The sequence below is a fragment of the Gopherus evgoodei genome, chromosome 3, assembly GCF_007399415.2.
Source record: "Gopherus evgoodei ecotype Sinaloan lineage chromosome 3, rGopEvg1_v1.p, whole genome shotgun sequence".
In the NCBI taxonomy this organism is placed as follows: Eukaryota; Metazoa; Chordata; order Testudines; family Testudinidae; genus Gopherus; species Gopherus evgoodei.
In genome coordinates this window covers 177,199,872-177,224,281 of record NC_044324.1, presented here as the reverse complement: position 1 = coordinate 177,224,281, position 24,410 = coordinate 177,199,872, and the positions used below count along the sequence as shown (strand labels likewise).

Here is a 24,410-nt window from a genome sequence, read left to right as displayed (position 1 = left end):
CTCACTGTTTCCATGAAAGATTCTTTCTCAAAGCAGATATATAATTTTATGAGCCACTATCATGTATACAGATAATTCTCCAAACTGAGTAAATGTTACTCTCCATCTTTTCTTGCCTAGAAGCTGGTGCTCTGTAGGACACTACGAAGCTGATACAAGACTGACTCTTTGCAGGTATGAGTATGTCAGGGAGTTTGATATTATTATTTTATTTTCCTAATACTGGAACATTCAGTGTGATACCTATTAATCAAGCCAACTGTGATGATCACTCTACAGTTGAATTATGAAATAAAACTATTGAAGTTTTTAAAAAACACTGTATAGTAAGCCACTGGAGGGCAGCATGACCTGTTTGGATAACGAAATGATGGTCCTACAGGTGTGAGTGGTTTGATTCAGCAAAGCAGTGTAACCAGCTATTGTCTACAGCTGATGTACAGAAGTTCTTTATTAGTGGAATCCATATCCATTTTATATTGTTAGTAACCCCTCTGTCTGATAAATAAGGATTTAATAAATGAACCTTCGTTGTGTGCAACGAGAAGGGAGGTATGATGGAAACATGTTCACTTAAATCATTCCCATTATGACTATAGGGCACCAAACTCACTTCAGGAATAACATGATCAGTACTGAAATATAGGTCTTCAAAATCTGACGAATTGCATCACAACACATCTTTGGGTATACTATGAGTTCATTCTATATACCTTCATTTGGATTGAATTAATGATGTCCTTTTAAAGATTCTTGCATTTACAGGACTATTAATCCGTAGCATGTTGCTATTTCTTTTCCTCCAACTTGATAAATACTCTTCTTGAAGAGATGAAAAAAAAACCCACCAACCACACTGTGTGTGTTGTAAATTCCTACTTAGACATCATTTATGACTTCACAATCTAATTAGCATCACACTGCTATGTTAGAAATTTACAATGTCAAAATTAAAGAAATGTGGTGTGAGGTCATAAGCTTTCCCTGCATAAGTAGGGCAGAACACTAATGAATTTCAATATAAATGCAGAGGTTTAAACAGAAAATGTGGCTTAACAATCAAAACTTCATCGCTGGAGAGAATAGGTGTACATCAGCATTTTAAATGTGAGTACTGAGGTCCGGTTCAACTCACTGATGCTAAAACAGAAATGCTAAAATTCATTATTTCTAAAATGTACACAGATAGCCAACACTTATGACAACAAACATATCTCCCTTAGAAGTCCACCATTAATAAATGGCAGCTGCTTGGACTGTAATTATGGCATCCCTGCTACCCAAACTTGAAGCTTTTATGGGGCTTATGCAATTAACTACTTAAATGCATCGTAACACTTGCTTCTGTGACAGGGAAGTATTGATCTTTTAATCATTTTCAAGTCTCCTCTAGCACAAATAAATGTACTACAGTTACAGTTAATGCACTGTGTACATGCATTAAACACTGGCATGACACAATTTATTATTTGGTGATATATGGAATAGAAGCCTAGCCTTTCAGAAAGTCTTTGCTATAACATCAGTATTTAAAACTACAATGTCCTTGGTACTTGAGAATTCACCTTCTTGCACACAGTGAGAGCCTATTCTTAAGTATAGACCCCCCAAAAAGCTGAAAATAAATCTGTAACATTGGCCTTTGTGGTACTGTATGCTGAAATTAAAAATATTCGGGACTAAAAGATATAGTATATATTTTCCTAAAGGTGTCACTGTGGTACCTGTAGCTACTATGTTAAGATGAATTGACTATAATTTTACTTATTTAAATTTTTTTCAGTCACATTCTGTTAAGACACATCTGTCAAAATAATGAGCATACTGTATTTCAGTAAATTCAAAGTCACATTTTGGATATTTTAATTATGTAGTTTTAATGTCTTGCACTATAATACATATTTAATATATTGTAAAGCTAAAACAGTATTTAAAAGCCAATGATTGCTGCATGCCACTGAATACCAGAGGGCACCAAAAAGACCAGTAAAGACAGATGGCCCATACAGCTTATTTTAAAGTCATATATCCAAATATAGACGTGATTACATAGGTCATTACAAATAAGCCTTTCCTATGTATGTGAGCGCACATGCAAAAACGAAGTTGCTAAGTAAAGAGCAGTTAATTTTGTTTTTGTTTGAAATAATATCATTTTAGTTTTAGAATCTAAGACAGATGCCAGCATTTCACTCTGAACAGATGGTAATTCCATCTAATAGTGCATCTCTGTATTAGTAAGGTCTGTTGTGTATACAAACAGTAATAAACACTAGGTAAGGATCAAAATAAATTTTAATTGTTGACATTAAATTCTGGCAGCCACAGTTCTAAAGATGCAATATTCCTTTCTCAAGTCTGTCAGGTTTACTAATACAACTGCTAAAGCTTTTCCACAGACTGCCAGATTTCTGTCCCAATAAAAATGGGTTTACAGTCTGGCTACAAAACCTTTACCACTCTACATACTTGTACATGTTTGAATAAATAATTCTCAGTGTATTACAGGTGGGTGTTTTGGACCCAACAGTATTAGTCTGCAATTAGATCTTAAAGGTTTTCAAGATGATTACAGGAACAAGGTGTTGCTCTTGTTTGTACTATTTTAAAAGACAATATTAACAAGGAAGACATAAATACTTAAACTTTTGACTGCTCTCCATTAGAGTTCATACTGTAGCACATACAAATCAGAGCTGTTGTGAACGTCACAACCATTTTGGAGGCGCAAATTTTTTATTTGGGGGGGCGCCAGTCACGGTGGCCTGAGTTCTATTTGTCTCCAAATTTTGCCTATGAGTAAAACTATATGCAAATCCAGACAGCTATCAGTTTCATTATTGCTGTGGGTTATTTGGTTCACAGGACCCTGCAATTGCTGTAGCATTCCTGGTACAAGCTCTGCTTCCATATGCACTTCAAGCAGTATCAAATGGGACAATAGTAAATGAGTGAAGCAATAGTACTTATGGCTTCTGACAATCATTTTAGACTTTTTCAGAAGACTCTTTTTAGGGTGTTTTTTTTTTAAAGAAATTTTAATGAAAAAACACATAAGAAAACATCCATAAAGGGTATCAGGAGACCATTTAATAATATGTATTATAATCATATCTTTAAAATAAATGTAAAATACAGTATTTAAAAAAAATCATGAAAAATATATTGCTTCCACCATATGGGACAACCAACGACTTACCAACCGATTTAAGATGCAGCATATTGAGCTGACCATATGTTACAGTGCTGTTGAATGGCTGAGTGATTCATGCCCGTCACATTCTAGTATATCAATTAAAGCTCCTTGAAGTCTGCATGATTTGTGTCTCTGTTATTAAACCCTGCTAATTCATCCCACTTACACATCTGTTATAAATCTCTAGGAGTGCTGCATGATTCATGGCAATCTGTGAGCATGGTACAGCAAATTTTTCTCCTTGTAATTAACAGTAAATTGTTTTACTGCCATGCAATGAATTTTTCAGTTATATTGCAAATGAACTCCTAAATGCACGGTTCTTTCCTAAGAACTGACTTATATCATTAGGCAATTAAAAAGTATTGCTTTGAACCAAAAGTTTTTAATCAAGAAAAATACAACTTACACATACCTTAAAAACCATGCAAATTTGACACACTGGCAAAAGAATAATGTGAGCTACTTTCTGAAGTGTAATGTTGGGCGGGCAAACAAACAAACATTTGGCTTCCTACTGTTTTACCAAGACTCAAAGAGCAGTTTAACTACAGGTTGAGAACACTCAGCGAGACAAGTTTGAGCAGATACTGTTTATCTCAGAAGTTACTTAAGTCATCTGTCATTACCAAATTTCTTAGATTACTTTACACTTCTCTAATTATAAAACAGTGCCTTTATTTTAGAAATAAACAATCAGCTAATTAGCCAAGCTGAATCATCAGACGACTCAAATGCTGTTCAAGTGTTCTTGTCAAAGGTGAAGCAAATTCATTTCAGTTTTGCCTCTGCAACCTTCTGAAGAGGCTTTGATTTTTTTTCCTTCTACATTCTTGGCAGCAGCCTCAAATTCATGAGTCCATACATCAAGTCAGTAGTTTAACAACAAATGAAATTAAATTCAAAGAAGAGAAACTAATTGAAGGACAGCAACAAAAGTGTTTGGTAATGTGCTTTTTAATATGGCATGCCACATTTGCATGATAATTTTTCCTTTTTAGCATGGAGCAGAAAGTGACTAGCTTAATGAGGGATTATTCAAGACAGGAATGAACAAAATGCATTCATAACTGAGAACAAAGATTGTATTATGAAACAAAAACAGGCAACTGCCGAGAAGTAACTGGATGATTGGTTTATGCATTATGAATAAAAAGGTAGAAAAATATTTATATTAGTATTCACTAATGACTATATATACACAAGATTGTTGTAATTAAAATTATAAATTAACATATTAAGAGAGCTTGTTTAATCACTTTGGGTCCTATCCGCAATGAAAAGACTTATGTACATGCATGCAAAACAATGTGTGTTTTCAGACCAGCAGCAAAGAGCCTTCATATTTTACTTTTAATAGAGAGAGAGAGAAGTTAATGCACGATTAATTACCAGCATAACAGGATATGGGTTGTTTTAAGACTGTTGCTTAGAATTGTGCAGAAAACCAATTTATGACAGGCATAAGCAAGTGATGCATTGCTAGTGCAAATGGAATGTAGCTCTCCAAAAGAGTTTGTACTGGACTTTTTTCATAAATGGATAAAAATGGACAAAATTACTTATATTAAAAGGGTAATCAAAAAATAAAATGACATCCAGGAGCACAAGACAGCCCATCCTCATCATTACCCCAGTAAACCCAGAGGTAACTCCAAAACTAGCAATATAACTGCTTGAAGAGTCTGCCAAGAAGCCAGATGCAGCTGCTGCTGGAAGAATATCTTCTACAAATTAGCTTCTGAACCCTGTAATTGCCATCAAAAGCAAAGGAGCAGTAATACAATGTGCTGGGGTGAATGGCAGCAATCACAAGGGTGTATTTTGGTATCTTTTTTAAAAACAAATGATGTTAAATTTAAGTTTGAAATAAAATCTTACAAAAGCACAAATGAAAGACAAACTTAATTACAAAAAGTGAGTTCAGTCACACAGCAGTTAATGAAACACAGCTGTATAGATTGTTTAAGTCACACTGACTATTTGATATTGAGATCTGTAGGATAAGCATTTACTGTTCTCACACAGCTAATTCTATTCTGCTGAAATGTCACAAACCAGGAATGGGAGGGGCAGGGGAAGAAGAGACAACTAGATGTCTTTGTGCTTTACAAAAAACTTTTGAGCCCCTAAAAGTTTTGCCTTTGAGAAATCTGCATTAATTTTACAGTGACACTGATTTGACCATAAACTGCTTTCAAAAATGAACCATAGGTGCTGGAACTAGAGGTTCTAGGGGTGCCACAACACCCACTGGCTTTAAGTGGTTTCCATCATATACAGGATTTACAGTTTGATTCATGGGTCTCAGCAACCCCAGTATACAAATTGTTCCAGCACCTCTGAAATGAAGTAGAAATCCTTAATGACAGACATCTCTGACCTCATTTTAATATTCAGCAAATATTGCTAGTATTCTGTGCAACTACATTTTTGAGCCTCTTTCTTGTGACCAGATCCTCCCCTGGTGTAATTTGTATACCTCCAGTCTATGAAGCTATGCCAATTACCTCTGCTGGGAATATGATCCATAATGTAATGGTCTCAATTAAACACAAAACAGAAGAAAAACTTTGAAAATAAAAAAAATAGCATAAGATCTGTGTCAAAGGGTACACGTCCTGGGTGCCCCTCATGGCTTCAAAGTGGCTGTGCAAGCAGCCCCATGCCTCAAGTGCCCTCTTCCAAGCATTCATAGTTCCTTTCTCCCATGGACTGATCACATGCTTGCATTCTTCACCATAAGTGAAAAGGCATCTCCTTCTTCCTAGCGCTGCAGCAGAGCACAACAGGACCAGTGCTTTTGCCTCAGTTTCTCTTTTCTTTCATAGCCTCCAATAACTCCACACAAGCTTTCCACATATAAATAGCCTTTTGCAGGGTTAATTACCAAAAAAGACTCTCAACCACAATTCAGATTTCTCCAGCACAGACCAAACAGTACATTCATTCTTTTAAGTCTCAAAAATACATCAATATACCACGTACAGCTCCAGCACCTCTTACCCCCACACCTCCCACCTCAGAACCTAGAGCTGGGGAGCATCTCCATCCTGTTTGTTTACCAGGTCTAGTTCTAGCCCTTACACAGAGACTCATCCCCCCCATCATTTCCCAATCTTCAGATCTCTCTGGCTCTCCAGCTTAGACAGCCAGAAGGTATCTCCCTCAGCCCTCTCTGGCCATGGTTTCTGTCCTAGGGAAGTTCACAGGTAACTCAACTGCTTTCTGCTTTCACGAACCTGATCTGACTACACTACTCCCCACTTCAGGAGCATCCCCTCTCTGAAGGTTCAGCCCAGCTCTGTTCCTTCTTCTGAGCTCTCGCTACTCTCATTACTCTGGGTTCTGAGCTCTCTCTCTTTCTCTGAAATTCCCTGAGTGAGACTGCCAAAGTCCCACTACCTTCAGTCCCTTGGGAGCCTACAGGGGAAAGAGGGCCTCCAAGGAGAAAGCCCTGAGAGGCAGTGCTCAATTTAAATAGAACAGAAGAATGTTGTTGTGGGTCCTGAAAAAGGAGGGATAATGAGGCAAAAGGGAAAGTTCCCTGAGAACTGTAGCCCATGGTGGGCTGAGGAACTCTTTTTGTGTTTTGCCTATGTTTGGAAAATAAAACTGTGCTTAGAAAGAGACTGTGGGGGAGGAGGGGGTCCTTCCACTCTGGTATCAATAAGAGATAATGGGCCAAATTCTGTTCTCAAAAGTCAAAGGTCAATAGATGCAGCCTTCAGCTCTACCACAAGCTGAAACAAAACTCAAGGCTACTCTAAATTGCACTGGATTGTAACAGCCGTAAGGGACCATTACTTTTGAAGCACACTTCAGCCACTCCTCCTCCAGCAAGCTCCTTCTGCCAGGGGGCCAACAGGGAGTGGCAGAGAGCCAGTGTTAGTGATTCTTTGCCAAATGGAGATTCCTTCACACTCAGGGAATCCTTACCTCCCCTTTCAAGGCAATTTTAATTCACCTTTGAACCACTCATTGGTGCAACAAGGACTTTGCATTGACCAGGATCTGATCCACTATCCCTGCTGTCGATAGGAATGGCATCTCCAAGTCTGTCTAATATTATTCTACCTTCTTATATTAACTTGAAGATTACAAAACCAGGCAGTTTTATTTTAAAAATAAATATATTTAAAATACTTCTTTTTTAGAAATATTTTCTCCCAGGATGGAACTGTTGCAAATATAAACCTGTTATGGAAATAGTATTAGACACTTAACCATACGACTGCAAACAATTTGCTACAGTTATGAAAAATCTGAATGGTGAAAGAAGAAATGGTATGCAAAATCCAAGTGTTTTGTTCTTTATATTTTAAAATTTATGAGCATAAAATCTGGGGAAATCAACATCAATAGTACTGTTTCAACTGAGCAAATGCAATACGAGACTGAACCCTCCAATTCTCAAAGTGGTCACTCTCAAGATCTGCAAACGGTGAACAGGAAAATGCTATAATGTGAAAAGTCTAATAAATCCAGACCTGTCTGTTATTCTGTTTTGTATTCTCCTGTCTTCTTTAATGTGATAGGTCTCTAAGCGTTAACACAACTGAGGAGGAGACAGTCATAAACAAGCTGTCAAGCTTAACCGAGCTATTCATTCTCAATCTTTGAATAAATATATACATGCAAGATTGGATAATTTGTAACAACAACAAAGGGTCCTATGTAGGTCATATTGGTTTCTGGGGCTATTAGCCTTTGGAATCCCATGGAACAGTGAGGTTCCTATGGGGCAGAGCTGTCTAGGCTGGCACTAATTTGATACTCCATTCCAGAGATGACAACTGGACGGTTGGCAATGATGGTGGAGAAGTAAAGTCATGCTTATATGGAATGGGTTCTCAAGACAGAGCCAAGTTAAAATTTTAAAGGGGCTGCAACACAAAGATAAAAGAAATCTCCTGGAGTCCAGAAACAGAAGAGACACCACCTCAGAGCCATCTCTGTCTATTCAAACAGAAGGCCTGAACAGTGAGGGAGTGGTATCCATTGTGAGTGAACAAATCATTTTCCCCATAACTGAAAACAGGTAGACTGGCAACCATGGAAGGGAAGAAGGGAACATTAAAAAGTTTTTTAAAATATTCTATATAGCAGGGGTTCTCAATTTTTTTCACATTATGGACCACATCACAATAGATAGCTCATTTCGTGGATCACCTCCCCTACTGTTCACGATTGCAAGGACCACCTCCTTCCCATTCATGATCCCATACAACAGTTGCAGAACTGGAAATGGTAATATTGTGAAATCATTTAATGTTTGGTTTTTTTTAATGTAGTGCCGCAGCTGGAAATAAGGAGAGAGCAATGTGACCAGCCAACTCTCTGCACACCACAAGCAAGTGCTCCATAGATTTGGAACTGATGTTTACAGTATTGCAGCTCTGTAACAAAGAACCTTCATAACCTGAATATTTTCAAATGGGCACACGCAAAATATGCATGTACATCAGTGTGTCTCTGGCACAGGTACACAAATACTCACCACACACAAGCTAGTAAAAGTCTGAAAGTCCAGTTCATAAGAAAAGAATGCAACTCCTACTCGCGTGTAAAGCCAAGCATTTGCAAAAGTGCACACACACTTCTGCATGCCTTCATTTGAAAATCTGGCACACGAAGACTTATAAGAAGCATCTGATTTATTATCAGCTCTAATCAGTGTAAGAGCTATGGATGGGCATGATATAAACAAACAGGAATAGGATAACTAAATAACTGACTTGTAATTGAGAGAGAAGCACATAAATCCCATCACATTAGAGTATACTGTAAACCTGCAAGGAAAACATTGTGTTTTGTTTCTAAACTGTCAAGGTAAACAAATTATAATTAAGCAAGTCACTTTATATTAATACAACACCTATCCCTGTCACTGTGCATCAAACTATGATCATCTGTAATGGTACTCATTAGAAAGCTGCGTCAACTTTGTACATGGATCAGATTATTTCCTTACCAGCTGCTGAGGTTTGTCCCATGCTTGGCTCACTGGTTACACATTCAATTCGATTGCAGAGAGTAATAGTAAAGTTGTACATTGTGTAGGGTTTTAATCCTGTCACTATATAGGACAGCTCATGAGCTTCAGCTATATACACGACCTGCAAGGCAAACAAATTGGAAGATGGTACTTAGTTAAATAATGTTTTCATTCCTGTTAATAGAGGATATTATCGCTAATAAGAAATTAGACTCTGAATCTGTAGATTCATGCATTTAAACATGGAAAGGTTTGCCACAATCCATTAGTAGAAAAGGATAATTTTGGTGAATATCAACAAGGTAGGATTTAAATGATAATACTTCCATCACACTGTTTTATGAGGTAATAATCCAGTTCCTGGGTGGATAAATGAGGAGACATAGTTATTGCCTCATAAAGCTGTGTGGTGGTGCTGGTATCACTACAAACACTGTAGATTATGGATGACGAAGATGTCACCATTAAGTGATGAAATCTAAGCCTATCAATCTGATCATTGTGGAATAAGTGACATGAGTGGCACACACATTCTGATGAGACCAGTCAATATTTACACAGGCAAAGAGTTTGTTGTTCAGATAAACTGTTTCAGATACTCGTTTCTCTAGAAATCTAAAGTCTCACAGAATTGGAACCTAGGAGGTCGAAAGCACTTTACACATAAGTAAGTTACAGTTTCAACAACCCCATGAGATGGATAAGTATTACTGTCTCCATTTTACAGATAAGCAAATGGAGGCAGAGAGACAGTACCCTAAATAATATACTTACATCAGTGTCAGAAATAGAACGCAGGAGTTCTGGCTGCCATTCCCTTGCTCCCTAGCTAATATGCAACACTTCTTCACTCACTCTTTAGATTTTTAGTTCAATATTATTGCCAAAATAATTAAAATTAAAAATCCAGTATTGTCAACTCCAAACATTTAAAAGTTATGAGTAAGGCCTCCAAAAACTTGTGATTTTAAGATCTGGGATTCTCTTTACTTGCCTTCTGTTTTTCAGGGTTCACATTTTCAACCAGAAGACTAGAAAGATACTATTTTAAAAATAAAAGCTGAGATTCTCACAAAATAAAATGACTCCAGGAACTGGGACTTCATGAAAAAAGAATATTGGGACAGTTGCGATAAAATTGCAAAAAATTGCAACACTGCAAATAATACATTTATATAGCACTTTTCATCCGGCAGGGTACCCAAAGTGCTCCATAAATTATGGATTGAATTCTAACCTACATTTACACACACACACTAGAGAAGCCATAGGACAAGGGAAAGTAAATTACAACTATTTTTCATTCTCATTTGTGGCTCCAAGCAAAAAGTTTCCATTCGCTGTAGGATTTCTGCAAGTGAAATTGTAGTGGTATGTTCTGGGATGGGGCCTAGAAGTCATTGGAATATTCCATAGGTGCTGACACTGGGTGTTCCATGGCTGCTCAGCCCTCACCAGCCACCCTCTGATCAGCTCTTTCTGCCCAGCGCCTCCCGTAGGGTGACCAGATGTCACAATTTTATAGGAACAGTCCCAATATTTGGGGCTTTTTTTTTTTTTTAATTCCTATTGCTTCCCACCTCCATCCTGATTTTTCACACTTGCTATCTGGTCACCCTAGCCTCCTGCCTGCTGCCAATCTGCTGTTCGGCAGTGGGCAGGAAGTGCTGGAAGTGGGGTGGGTGCGAGGGAGCAGAGGGGTGGAAAAAGGCAGAGTAAGGATGGGGAACGCTCAGGGGAGGACACAGAGTGGAATTTGAAAGAGGCAGGACGTGGCCAGAGTGGGGCTTTGGGGGAGGGGGCAGAGTAGGGGTCGGGCCTCAGCGCAGAACAAGGGTGGGGCACCCCTCGGAAAAGGAGAAAAAGTCAGATCCTGTGGCATATTCCAACAATGGCCAATTTACATGCTCCTCCCACACAGATTATTCTTGCTTTTAGCACAGTTCAGGAGTGGGAGTAACAGAAGGAGCTATCAGTAGTCATCTGTGTAAGGCAGTATTGCCAGCCCCAATAATTCCAAAATCGCATGTCAGCACCCCACAATCATGAGATTTATTTTTTAAAATGTCACGATTTTTAGCCACTATTCTTGCATTCTTTTTATTTGCCTTTTGAACCTTTGGGGATCATGTTTTCAAACTTTTCCTAGAAACCACAAGGGTCACCAAAAACATAGCATGAAATTCTTGCATAATCACCTGACTCCAAAAGGGAAAGCTTTAAAAATAATAAAACAGAGAGATGTCAACACTGGCAAGGGGATAGAGGGACTGTGCATGGATTGCACTTATTGCTGGGTGCCCTCAGGGCACACATATATGCCGCTTTTACAGAATCAACATATGCACAGCTTGAGGGTATTGACACAATTCACCTGAATTGTCTCTTCATATCTAGGCATCTCTTTCCCCTTCACTGAAATACAGCTCTCTTCAGGGGTACAATTCAACACCTATTTAAGCAATGCACACAACATTACAGAAAATGAAAAGCATGCCATATACTGCTGGGTGAGGAAATTAGGTAAGCAGAATGTACAGTAAATAGGCAAAGAAAAATTTTGCCAAGACACCGAGGCTGATACTATTTTTTCTTCTTCTGTATAACATCCATATATTAGTAAACAATGAAAACAGATTGATAACAACAATACCTGGGAAAATACTGGCAACCTGTTTTGTGTGGTAATTACATTGATGCTGTATCCCATCACTTCTCCTCTTGCTACATTATCTTGTGGCTTTTCCCAAGATACATTGAGAGAATACGGTGAAAGAGGGAATACCGATGGAGATGGCATGAATACAGGAGCTAAAAACAAATGTGCTAATTTACCATAAAATAAATGAACAACATGTGTCATGCAAGTTTTCTTACTGTATTTGTAAAATGCCATCTGTTATAGACTATAAAATGTCTTTTCACATCCAATTCCTTAATAAGCCCCTTGTAAAAATTAATTTTCAAGTCAAAATGGAATTTTATAGTGTTTTAAATATTATATAAGAAGGCAAAAAAATCACGTATTCAAAATAAAACCTTGATTTTATAATGCACACGTTTTTAAAGAGGTACTAACCACCACTTAGCTACTAAACACCTTTTTTGGCAGATATAGGTAGGAAATACATAGATAAAAAGCTCTCAGATGCAAATTTTTCATCTGATCTGGAAAAAACCTGATAAAAGCAATGATTGTTCAATGCTTAATCACCTTAAAAGCAATTTTGTTTGCTGGGCAGGTTTGAAATTAACACATCTCTCACTTGTTATAGAGGAATGCTCCTGTCTTGGATAACATAACCTTTAAAAGGGCTGTCTGCACTGTAGTAAAAGCCCCACCTTCTCACTATGTAATGATAGAATCCCAACTCGAGAGTGCCTCTTATTACAAACACCATACTAATGGACCTCTTCCCAAGAGAAAATCTGACACTTTTGTGATATATGCTATTTAAAAACTGACAAGCAGAAAGCCAAATTCTGAAAAGGGTTTTATCCTTGCCTCCCATTTTGTGGAAGCAAACAACTGAAGACATGATTTTGGAGGCACCAACAAATGTGGGCATCGCTAATGAGTAGGGCTCCATGTCTGCCACGGAGGTCGCGGAAATCACAGTTTCCATGACTTTCTGCAACCTCCTTGACTTCTGCAGGGGCCAGTGTGGCTGACCACAGGGCCTCCCAAACAGCTGGCACCGGGCTCAACTGCTCAGATAGCCCCCAGGGACAGCCACACCACCCACTGCTCTGGCAGCCCTGGGCAGCCATCCCCAGCTGGCCAGAGCACCCGTGGTCCCCGGCAGCTGGTGTCACTGGTCCTGGGTGCACCCCCCCCCAGCAGTGACCCCAATCTGCTCCCCTAGTATCCCACCCCAAGATTTAATCACAGGTAAAAGTCATCATCAGGTCATGGACTGTGAATTTTTGTTTATTGCCCCTGATCAGTCTATGACTTTTACTAAAAACACCCGTGACTAAATCGTAGCCTTCCTGATATTGATGAAAGCAGCAAAGAGTCCTGTGGCACCTTATAGACTAACAGACGTTTTGGAGCATGAGCTTTCGTGGGTGAATACCCACTTCCTCAGATGCATGTAATGGAAATATCCAGGGGCAGGTATATATATGTGTGCTAGCAAGCAAGCTAGAGATAACGAGGTCAGTTCAATCAGGGAGGATGAGGCCCTGTTCTAGCAGTTGAGGTGTGAAAACCAAGAGAGGAGAAACTGGTTCTGTAATTGGCAAGCCATTCACAGTCTTTGTTCAATCCTGAGCTGATGGTGTCAAATTTGCAGATGAACTGAAGCTCAGCAGTTTCTCTTTGAAGTCTGGTCCTGAAGTTTTTTTGCTGCAGGATGGCCACCTTAAGGTCTGCTATAGTGTGGCCAGGGAGGTTGAAGTGCTCTCCTACAGGTTTTTGTATATTGCCATTCCTAATGTCTGATTTGTGTCCATTTATCCTTTTCCGTAGAGACTGTCCAGTTTGGCCGATGTACATAGCAGAGGGGCATTGCTGGCATATGATGGCGTATATTACATTGGTGGATGTGCAGGTGAATGAACCAGTGATGGTGTGGCTGATCTGGTTAGGTCCTGTGATGGTGTAGCTGGTGTAGATATGTGGGCAGAGTTGGCATCGAGGTTTGTTGCATGGATTGGTTCCTGAGAAAGAGTTATTATGGTGTGGTGTGCAGTTACTGGTGAGAATATGTTTCAGGTTGGCAGGTTGTCTGTGGGCAAGGATTGGCCTGCCACCCAAGGCCTTTGAAAGTGTGGGATCATTGTCCAGGATGGGTTGTAGATCCCTGATAATGCGTTGGAGGGGTTTTAGCTGGGGGCTGTATGTGATGGCCAGTGGAGTCCTGTTGGTTTCTCTCTTGGGTTTGTCTTGCAGTAGGAGGCTTCTGGGTACATGTCTGGCTCTGTTGATCTGTTTCCTTATTTCCTCGTGCGGGTATTGTAGTTTTGAGAATGCTTGGTGGAGATTTTATAGGTGTTGGTCTCTGTCTGAGGAGTTAGAGCAGATGCGGTTGTACCTCAGAGCTTGGCTGTAGACAATGGATCGTGTGATGTGCCCGGGATGGAAGCTGGAGGCATGAAGGTAGGCATAGCGGTCGGTGGGTTTTCGATATAGGGTGGTGTTAATGTGACCATCACTTATTTGCACCATGGTGTCAAGAAAGTGGACCTCCCGTGTAGATTGGTCCAGGCTGAGGTTGATGGTGGGATGGAAGCTGTTGAAAATCATGGTGGAATTTTTCCAGAGTCTCCTTCCCATGGGTCCAGATGATGAAGATGTCATCAATGTAGCGTAGACAGAGAAGGGGTGTAAGTGGACGAGAGCTGAGGAAGCGTTGTTCCAGGTCGGCCATGAAGATATTGGCATATTGTGGGGCCATGCGGGTGCCCATAGCAGTGCCACTGATCTGGAGATATATATTGTCATCAAATTTGAAATAGTTGTGTGTAAGTATAAAGGCACAGAGCTCAGCAGCCAGTTGTGCTGTGGCATCATCAGGGATAGTGTTCCTGACAGCTTGTATTCCATCTGTGTGTGGGATGTTTGTGTAGAGAGCCTCTACATCCATGGTGGCTAGGATGGTGTTTTCTGGGAGGTCACCAATGCATTGTAGTTTCCTCAGGAAATCAGTGGTGTCGCGGAGATAGCTGGGAGTGCTGGTGGCATAGGGTCTGAGTAGAGAGTCCATATATCCAGATAGTCCTTCAGTGAGAGTGCCAATGCCCGAGATGATGGGGCGTCCAGGATTTCCGGGTTTGTGGATCTTGGGTAGTAGATAGAATAACCCTGGTCGGGGCTCTAGGGGTATGTTGATTTCTTCTGGTGTTAATGTAGGGAGTGTCCTGAGTAGATGCTGTAGTTTCTTAGTGTATTCCTCAGTGGGATCTGAGGGAAGTGGCCTGTAGAATTTGGTATTGGACAGTTGTCTGGCTGCCTCCTTTTGATAGTCAGACCTGTTCATGATGACAACGGCACCTCCTTTATCAGCCTCTTTGATGATAATGTCAGGGTGGTTTCTGAGGCTGTGGATGGCATTGCGTTCTGCACGACTTAGGTTGTGAGGCAAGCAATGTTGTTGTTCCACGATTTCTGCCTGTGCACGCCGGCGGAAGCATTCAATGTATAGGTCCAGGCTGTCATTTCGACCCTCAGGAGGAGTCCATGTGGAGTTCTTTTTCTTGTGCTGTTGGTGGGAGGGCACCCGTGTATCAGTGCACTGTTCAGTGTTGTCCTGGAAGTATTCTTTGAGTCGGAGACGGCGAAAGTAGGCTTCCAGATCGCCACAGAACTGTATCATGTTGGTGGGGGTGGCAGGGCAGAAAGAGAGTCCCCGAGATAGGACAGACTTTTCTTCTGGGCTGAGTGTGTAGTTGGATAGATTGACGATATTGCTGGGTGGGTTAGGGGTACCACTGTTGTGGCCCCATGTGGCAGGTAGGAGTTTAGACAGCTTACAGTCCTTTTTCCTTTGAAGAGCGGTAAAGTGAGTAATGTAGATCTCCTGTCTTATTCTAGTGAAGTCCGTTTGTATGGAAGTTTGGTTATTAATGAGAGTCTCCAGGTTGGAGAGCTCTTTTTTGATGTTTTCCTGGGTTGCTTCAACCCCACCATCAACCTCAGCCTGGACCAATCTACACAGGAGGTCCACTTTCTTGACACCACGGTGCAAATAAGTGATGGTCACATTAACACCACCCTATATCGAAAACCCACCGACCGCTATGCCTACCTTCATGCCTCCAGCTTCCATCCCGGGCACATCACACGATCCATTGTCTACAGCCAAGCACTGAGGTACAACCGCATCTGCTCTAACCCCTCAGACAGAGACCAACACCTACAAAATCTCCACCAAGCATTCTCAAAACTACAATACCCGCACGAGGAATAAGGAAACAGATCAACAGAGCCAGACGTGTACCCAGAAGCCTCCTACTGCAAGACAAACCCAAGAGAGAAACCAACAGGACTCCACTGGCCATCACATACAGCCCCCAGCTAAAACTCCTCCAACGCATCATCAAAGATCTACAACCCATCCTGGACAATGATCCCACACTTTCAAAGGCCTTGGGTGGCAGGCCAATCCTTGCCCACAGACAACCTGCCAACCTGAAACATATTCTCACCAGTAACTGCACACCACACCATAATAACTCTTTCTCAGGAACCAATCCATGCAACAAACCTCGATGCCAACTCTGCCCATATATCTACACCAGCGACACCATCACAGGACCTAACCAGATCAGCCACACCATCACTGGTTCATTCACCTGTACATCCACCAATGTAATATACGCCATCATATGCCAGCAATGCCCCTCTGCTATGTACATCGGCCAAACTGGACAGTCTCTACGGAAAAGGATAAATGGACACAAATCAGACATTAGGAATGGCAATATACAAAAACCTGTAGGAGAGCACTTCAACCTCCCTGGCCACACTATAGCAGACCTTAAGGTGGCCATCCTGCAGCAAAAAACTTCAGGACCAGACTTCAAAGAGAAACTGCTGAGCTTCAGTTCATCTGCAAATTTGACACCATCAGCTCAGGATTGAACAAAGACTGTGAATGGCTTGCCAATTACAGAACCAGTTTCTCCTCTCTTGGTTTTCACACCTCAACTGCTAGAACAGGGCCTCATCCTCCCTGATTGAACTGACCTCGTTATCTCTAGCTTGCTTGCTAGCACACATATATATACCTGCCCCTGGATATTTCCATTACATGCATCTGAGGAAGTGGGTATTCACCCACGAAAGCTCATGCTCCAAAACGTCTGTTAGTCTATAAGGTGCCACAGGACTCTTTGCTGCTTTTACAGATCCAGACTAACACGGCTACCCTCTGATACTTGATATTGATGAGACATTTAATCGCTGAAATCTGAGCTCTATCAGGTAGGAAAAACCAGAATTGTCATGTGAGCTCAGCTCCAATTTAGGCAAGAAAATAAGTAGCCTTATTATCAGAAGAGCTCAGTATGTTGAGTACTGAACTCTTTTGAAAATCTGGCCATTGGAGTCACAAAGCCAGCTGTTGTGTGCAGAGTACTTTTGAAAATCTGCTCCCTACTTAGGTGCCTGGCCTTTATTTAGTGTGTGAGAGCAGAGCTCTTTTAAAATCTAGCCCCACTTGTGTGTGCTGAGTTCTTGAAAATGTGGACCTGAAGCTTTTTGTAAAACCGAGCTGTAAATGCAAACTAAGGCTCTGATACAGGATATACTCGATTATAAGCTGGTTCATTTATAAGCCGACCCCCCCAAGATGGATAAGTAAAAATGGAAAAATTTTATAACCTGTTCATAAGCTGACCCTATAATTAGGGGTCAGCAAACTTTAGCTCCTGGGCCATCAGGATAAGCTGCTGGTGGGCCAAGACGGTTTGTTTACCATGAGCATCCATAGGCACGGAGGTAAACCTAAATAAACAAAGTGTCCCGGTGCACCAGCTGCTTACCCTGACGGGCCGGGACACCAACTTGTGGGGAAATTTTTTTGAGCAGGAGAAGCTGGGAGTCAGTAAAGTTACCCCTGTGACTATCCCCCACATGACACCCCCACTAGCCTGGGACCCCCACTCTCCCCATCCCATCCTTTCCCACCTTATCTGGGGAGGGCCAGGGGAGGATGTCTCTGGCTTGGCTGGAGCTGCTCTAGCAGGCTGGGCAGTGCAGCCACAGCCTGCTCTGGCAGGCCAGATCGGGTGGCGTGGCTGCAGCATGTTCCAGCAGGCTTGTCCGGACAGCATGGCCGCATTGTGCTTCGGCGGGCCAGGCAACATTGCCACACCCTGCTCTGGGGGGCGGGGCTGAGCGGCACAGCTGCAGCCTGCCAGCCCCAGAGCTGCAGCTGCTTGGGAGGCTGGGGGAGAACAGCACAGCTAGAAATAGAGAGACTCTGGCCCCGTCTCTTCCCTTCTGTTTCTGCTGGCTGTGCTGCCTCTCTTTGCTCTCTCAGTTGGTGGGAGGAGCTGTGTCCCACCTCTCCCTGTCTATACCCATTCATAAGCCGATCCCCTTCTCTGGTGCTTCCCTTTTTTACTAAAAAAAATAGCTTATGAAGAAGTATATATGGTAATTTAAGCATGTATTTAAAGTTAAGCTCATGCTTAAGCATCTTTCCTGAATAAGGACTTAAAAGGTAGTCATTGCATCCACATTTATTTCTTCCCCCAAAATTGCAAGTGTTACAGAGTCTGAGTATGTTGACCTTCAAGGCTCACCTCAACCCTACCTATTCTGCCAGGTTTTCATGAAAAAAAGTGGGTTACTGAGGATTTGCTTGAAGAAGATATACACAATAATGAGGAAAACTAGGTAAAATTCAGATAACCAAACTTAAGAGTAATAAGATTTTGTTATCATATGGTCTTAGATGTTTGTTGCAGTGTGATTGCAATTTTTTCTTCCACAGTCATTTTACTCAAGCAAATTTAAGTGAGTTTTGGATAAATAAGATGAGCAGAATTTGGCCCTCTAGCTATTTACTTAACAAAAAAGCTCTTTTTAAATACATTCTAGGTTTTTAAAAATTACTTGATATTAACTAATACTTACCTCCTTCTCCAGTTCTTCCTGATATCCAGTCTGAAAATATGCTACCAGCCATGTTTACGGCTAAAACACAAAACTCATATTCTGTGAATGGCTCAAGGTCAGTAATTGTGGTGCTGGTCTGAGGTGGCATTAATGCATTTTCATTAGCAGACTCCATAATTGGCTGAGGACTGAGCCATCCACTGCTTTGGAAGATGCGACTTTGAGGAGGAATACGACTTCCATCTGATCGTAATGCTCCTCTCATATAGATTTCATACCTTATGATTATACCTAGAAATAACAGTGAGTGAACAATAGTAATTTATTTCAAATTGTTATTCAGCATCCAATTAAAAAAATCAATACAAAAATATTTTAAAAACTATTAATCTAGCAATAGAGCACATAGAAAATATAATGCACAGAGAGGTGTAATTTTAATTGCTATAAAAGTTCACTTAGCTAGGGATATTTTCTCCCCTAATTTGTTATTATTCTATCACAATTTTTGTTGTGGTTGTTATTTGATTAAACATTTGGTTTTACAACCCACATAATTTTTGCACTTGAAAAAAATCTCAGGTTGGACTGTTATAATTTGATTTGTTATGCTTTTTCTCTAAGGACAGATAAAAAGATTGTTCTAGAGAGTTCCTACATGGATACTATAGTAGTACAGCATAATAGTATTTTCAAAGGAACAAGTGTTTGTGCAATGGGCAGATCATTATTTTAAGTGCCAGCAATGGGGAGTGCCTTTAAAATAAGGTGTGATGGGAAACTGTTTTTTGTCAATTTTCCATCAAAGGGAATCTATAACTAAGCGGCAAGATCTCAATGGCCAGGAAACAGCAGCTGGACTTAGGTACAACACATTACTTAAGTGCATGCCTAATTCTGAACACACGAGTAGGCCCATTAACCTCACATGCTTCAAATTAGACATGTACCTAAGCACCTTCCTGAACTGAGGCCAAGAGAGCAAAAAAATGTAAATATTTAATGGGAGACATCTGAGAGACCTGGAACATCACCACAGCCAGAAGTTAATAAGCATCACAGTGGATAAGTATCTGGAGCCAAATTTATGGACTTCAAGGAACTGAATAACCATAATTGGTGGTGGTAGAGGTGTGGGGGACAGGACAACAACTTGTCCCTTGGTCTTTTTGGCAGACAGAAAGATCTGACCAGGCATCAAAGGAAATGAAATAGCATTGTTCACAGCTGCCTAGTCTTGCAAGTACATGTAAGTGATGGTAATTTTAAGCTACAGATAATTAAATTACATTGGGACCTTGTTATTTTCTGTGTCATTCTTAGAGAAAAGTCACATTATTTAGTATTAAGTTAAATAAAAAAATGCATACATAGGAATTATTACCTTCCCCAATATCTTTGAATTTTAGCAAATACTAAGCATATGATATTAGCATTGAAGAGTTGTTCCTGCTAGGCATGCCCTTAACACTGCTGTGCTCTACCAGACGCAGTTAACAGCAGCCTCTGTGGGCCAAAAAGTAGTGACCTATTTACACTATACCGGACAGGGGGTCTTACCACTCATTTGCTCTAATACTGAGTTTTCTGACAAACAAAATGAAGTGCTTCCTCCATCAGCAGTTGCTGGGAGAAGTGAGAATGGAACCCAGGAGCTGACATTGATTGCATCAACTATCATAGGCTTACAGATCAGGGAGTGGCAACCACCAAATATAACTATGAAGCATATACTGCAAGGATCAAGAGGCTAGTATTGACATGAGCTAACACTGCAGTACCTGTAATCATAATAATTGCAGCCCTAAACATACAGAAACATTCTGGTGTAGGCTAATTTCCTGACTCTTGCTAAATTAGGAAGAAAAGGTCCTCATAGAAAGTGGGAACTGAGACCTCTGCATCACTTTTGTGTACACAAATGCTCTTTCCTGAAGTATCTGTGAGGGTTGCCATGCAAACGTTACCAGTGTGATTTACAAGAGTCTCACAAAATTTGGCCGATAGACTGAAAGATAAAATAGTAAACAGCAGAATGGAGTGCACCACAGTGTCTTCCTTACAAAAGCTGGTGCTTCCACATACAAAAACTAAAACCAAGATAGACCCATAACACTTGGACATTATCAAATCTGTAACAAAGCTAGCTTAATGACAGAAGGAGCTGCCATATATGCCTCATGGTTTAAAAAAAAGTTCTCAGTTAATTCTCTTAGTTTGTTAATCCTTTTACTTACTGATCTAGTAGATACAGCAATAGTCACTGCATCTGTGTGAATTAATTGGTGAGAAAAAATGGATTTTACAATAAACTTCTAACTGTAAACATCATTCTTGTTAAGGCAGATGTCACTAAGTGGTAAATCCTGGTCCCACTGCAGTCACTTGGAATTTTGCACTCCAATGGAATCAAGACTTGACTCTAAGAAACTACACAATAGTATCAGACAATAGATAATATTAAGAGATAGTTGAACTGATTTCTTTGTCCAATGCTTGTGACCCACTGACCTAGAAAACATGAACAGATTTAGATAAAATTTCTCTGATGAATCTCAGGTTTAAGAAACTAAACATTAAGACTTACCATTTGGTTTTGTAGGTGGAGACCATTTTAGGGTGAGCTCTGTAGCACTGATGTTTTGTATCATGGGAAAATGTTGCCCCTCTGGGGGGGCCTGTGCAGTAATTATTGTCACTGGCAAGCTCTTTAAACAGCCTCCACTGGTACATGCTTGAACAACAAAAATATACTTTGTAAATGGAACCAGATTCTGAATAATTGTAGAGGTTTCTAAACCTTCATACTGGCCACAAGGCTGAAGATCAACTGAATAAGTACACGTCAAAACATATTTTTCTATAGGCCCAGAGTCATTTGATGGGGTTGTCCAGTTAAAGGAAATGGTGTCTGGGCCAACAGGAAAAATTATATTTAAATGTAGGTTTCCTCTAGGTGTCCCTGATTTTGTTCTGTACATCACAGTTGCACTCCTTGTAGAACCATGAACATTGCTGACCTTGAGGTAATAGGAATAGAAGGTATAAGGGAACAAAGTGGTGTCACTGAAGCTCTGAGTACCTAGAACAAACATAAGAAGAAAATTATGTTCCACATGTCAAACACCTAGAAACCTGTCTTGAATTTGTTGCTTTTTATGCAAGTTTTGAAAGGCCACAGTATCCACATAGGAAAAGATCAAGTATTAAAAATGTAAAATATTCCATTATCAAGTAGTCTTCCCAACCCCAGGGTATCAGAGGAGTGGGAGAAAGGGGAAAGAAAAGGGTCAAGGCCCAAGAACAGGATTTTTATTCATGTATGTTTCATCTGCATCCTGATTATGCTAGTTTCCTGTTTTCATTTTGTCTGGAAGGAAAAAACACCAGAAAGAGTCTTTCCCATCCCCTTTATATTTCTACATGGTTAAGTCCAATGAACTATGATTTAGAATCTTAAAATAGATTTTGGTATTATTCCATATTTTATAGTAAGCATTCTATTTTATCTTTAAGATGGAGATTGTGATCGCCTGAGCGTTCCCAGCTTCCAACAGCAAAGCCAGCAGAGGGCTTTGGAAAAAAAAAATCACTCTAATGAGGTACTCTGTAATCCTATCAGCCAAATCATCAGGTCAAGTTAGAAGACTATTGTTAATTTTCCTAGAAAAGTTCAGTGCTTCCACAACTGTAATTTCAAACTCTCATTTAGTAATAAGATCTGTATTCATTCAGTTGCACTTAAATGACATTTCCTGTGTGTACTATAGATGCCCCACTCCTCCACTCTCTCCTCCCCCCACCCCGACACACACTCCAAGAATAAAGTATTAATTAATATTATTAGATTAAAGAATATTAGAATACAAATTTCTGACAGCATTAACAAATTGTTTTTACTGTTGAAATGCCATGAAGATGATTTTCACATCATTAGTTAGAGTGAGTGCCAGGAAATGTCAGCAACATAATTTTTTTAACCAAACAGAAAATAATGGTTTTGTTAAATAGGAGTATATCAATGTCTGATTATCCAAGTAGTGAATATTTAGGGTTTTTTAAGCAGCTCCTTAAATATATCAGTGGAATCATGAAATAGCGTCTTCATCTTTCACTCTGTTCTTAAACAGATTGTATGGTAAGATATTATGAACATGAATAAAATATATTGACTTTACTTGTGAAAGGATTCAACTTAAATTCTAAGTTTTCATTTTTTGCTAGGTAATGATGCAAATTAAAATCTATCATATGATTCCTCAACTTTGCGGTCATTTCTGTTTCTCTCAGCACATTCATCTAATCCCTTATATACACGTAACATACTTTCACTTTTGATTGACTGTGTTCAGTAGTATTACATAGTGTTTACATGTAAGGTTCACAATGTAACCAAGTATGATAAGTACTTAAACATAATATATCAGAATTAAAAATTATGAGGGACTATATAGCTCAAGCATTTTTAACAGGTTTCCGATTAGACAGTAAACAACTGAGGCACTCAAATTCAGTAATCAGTTTTGAAAATTTAATCAGATGTTTCTTTCCAAAGAAATTAAGCAGTGTGGAACCTTAGCCAACTAGTAGGAAAAACTGAATACTGAAAAACCTTATAGAAAAATGACAGGAACCGGAGACAACAATTGGAAAACATACCTCTATATAGCTATATATCTATATATAGATATATATGTCAAACACTGCTGTCTTCATTAATACTCACTATAAGGATAGTGGTCTTTCGTTGTATAAATTTCAGTCTCATCTCTATATAGTCTGTAAGTAAGCCAGTTGGAATTTGGAGAATCAGGTGAGTTCCATGAAAGACAGATAACAGAAGAATTTAGGATTTCTCCTCTGGGTGGAGGTTGCTGGGATGGAGCTAAAGGACAATTTTTAAAAAAGCACATTTTTAAAACTGAGCTCATCAATAAACATACAAATAAATAGAAGTGAAAATTTTAGGATAAAGGTTGTTCTGACACAAAAAAAACTGTCATCATGTGGACATATGATCAATAGGACATTAATAAACAAAACTAATGCATCAGAACTACTCTGCAACAAAGCTTTTTATCTAACTACATAAAACTAATCAAAGCAGCAGCCTAAATACATTTAGAAAAACCACGAAAGTTAAACATCAGTATTACCACAGTTTTTTAACAGCTCCTTTTTCTTTTGCTTTTAGGAAATGATCAAAAGATGGATCATATTCCTCTGTGTACATTATTAATTTAAAGTTTGCCATCTAATCACGTATTGTATTTTCAGAAGGTTCCTTTCCATTCAACTTATCTCAATGGCCAGATAACTTCACTAACAAAGCAGAAGAGAAAAATCTTACCTCTGTCTATCATAAGGCTGCAAGAGATGAATCCTGATGCCATTGGACTTGATTCTGATCTCCCTTACACAAGTTTTCACCAATATTAACTACATAAATTTCAATGGATTTACCCCCTGAATTACACTAGTATCAACAGACAGAGGCCTGAAGGGAGCAAGACAAGGCCCAGTATGTTCTAGTTACCATTCTTTTTACAGCACAAGTAAATTATCAGATTACAGTTTATTAGAGGATAGCCAGTTATCTCCATGCAAGGCATATTTAGGTCTTGGTCTATTATCAAAAAGCAAAA

The 24,410-nt window shown here is 39.7% G+C and overlaps 1 protein-coding gene across 1 annotated transcript in view; it reads right to left on the bottom strand.

Annotated features, from left to right (window-relative positions):
- Nucleotides 1-24,410, bottom strand: part of USH2A (usherin) — a 596,134-nt gene that overhangs the window by 443,463 nt on the left and 128,261 nt on the right. Inside the window, 5 exon segments of the mRNA XM_030557510.1 lie at nt 9,171-9,315; nt 11,848-12,005; nt 18,784-19,056; nt 21,353-21,847; nt 23,492-23,650. Coding sequence (XP_030413370.1) covers nt 9,171-9,315; nt 11,848-12,005; nt 18,784-19,056; nt 21,353-21,847; nt 23,492-23,650 — 1,230 coding nt within the window.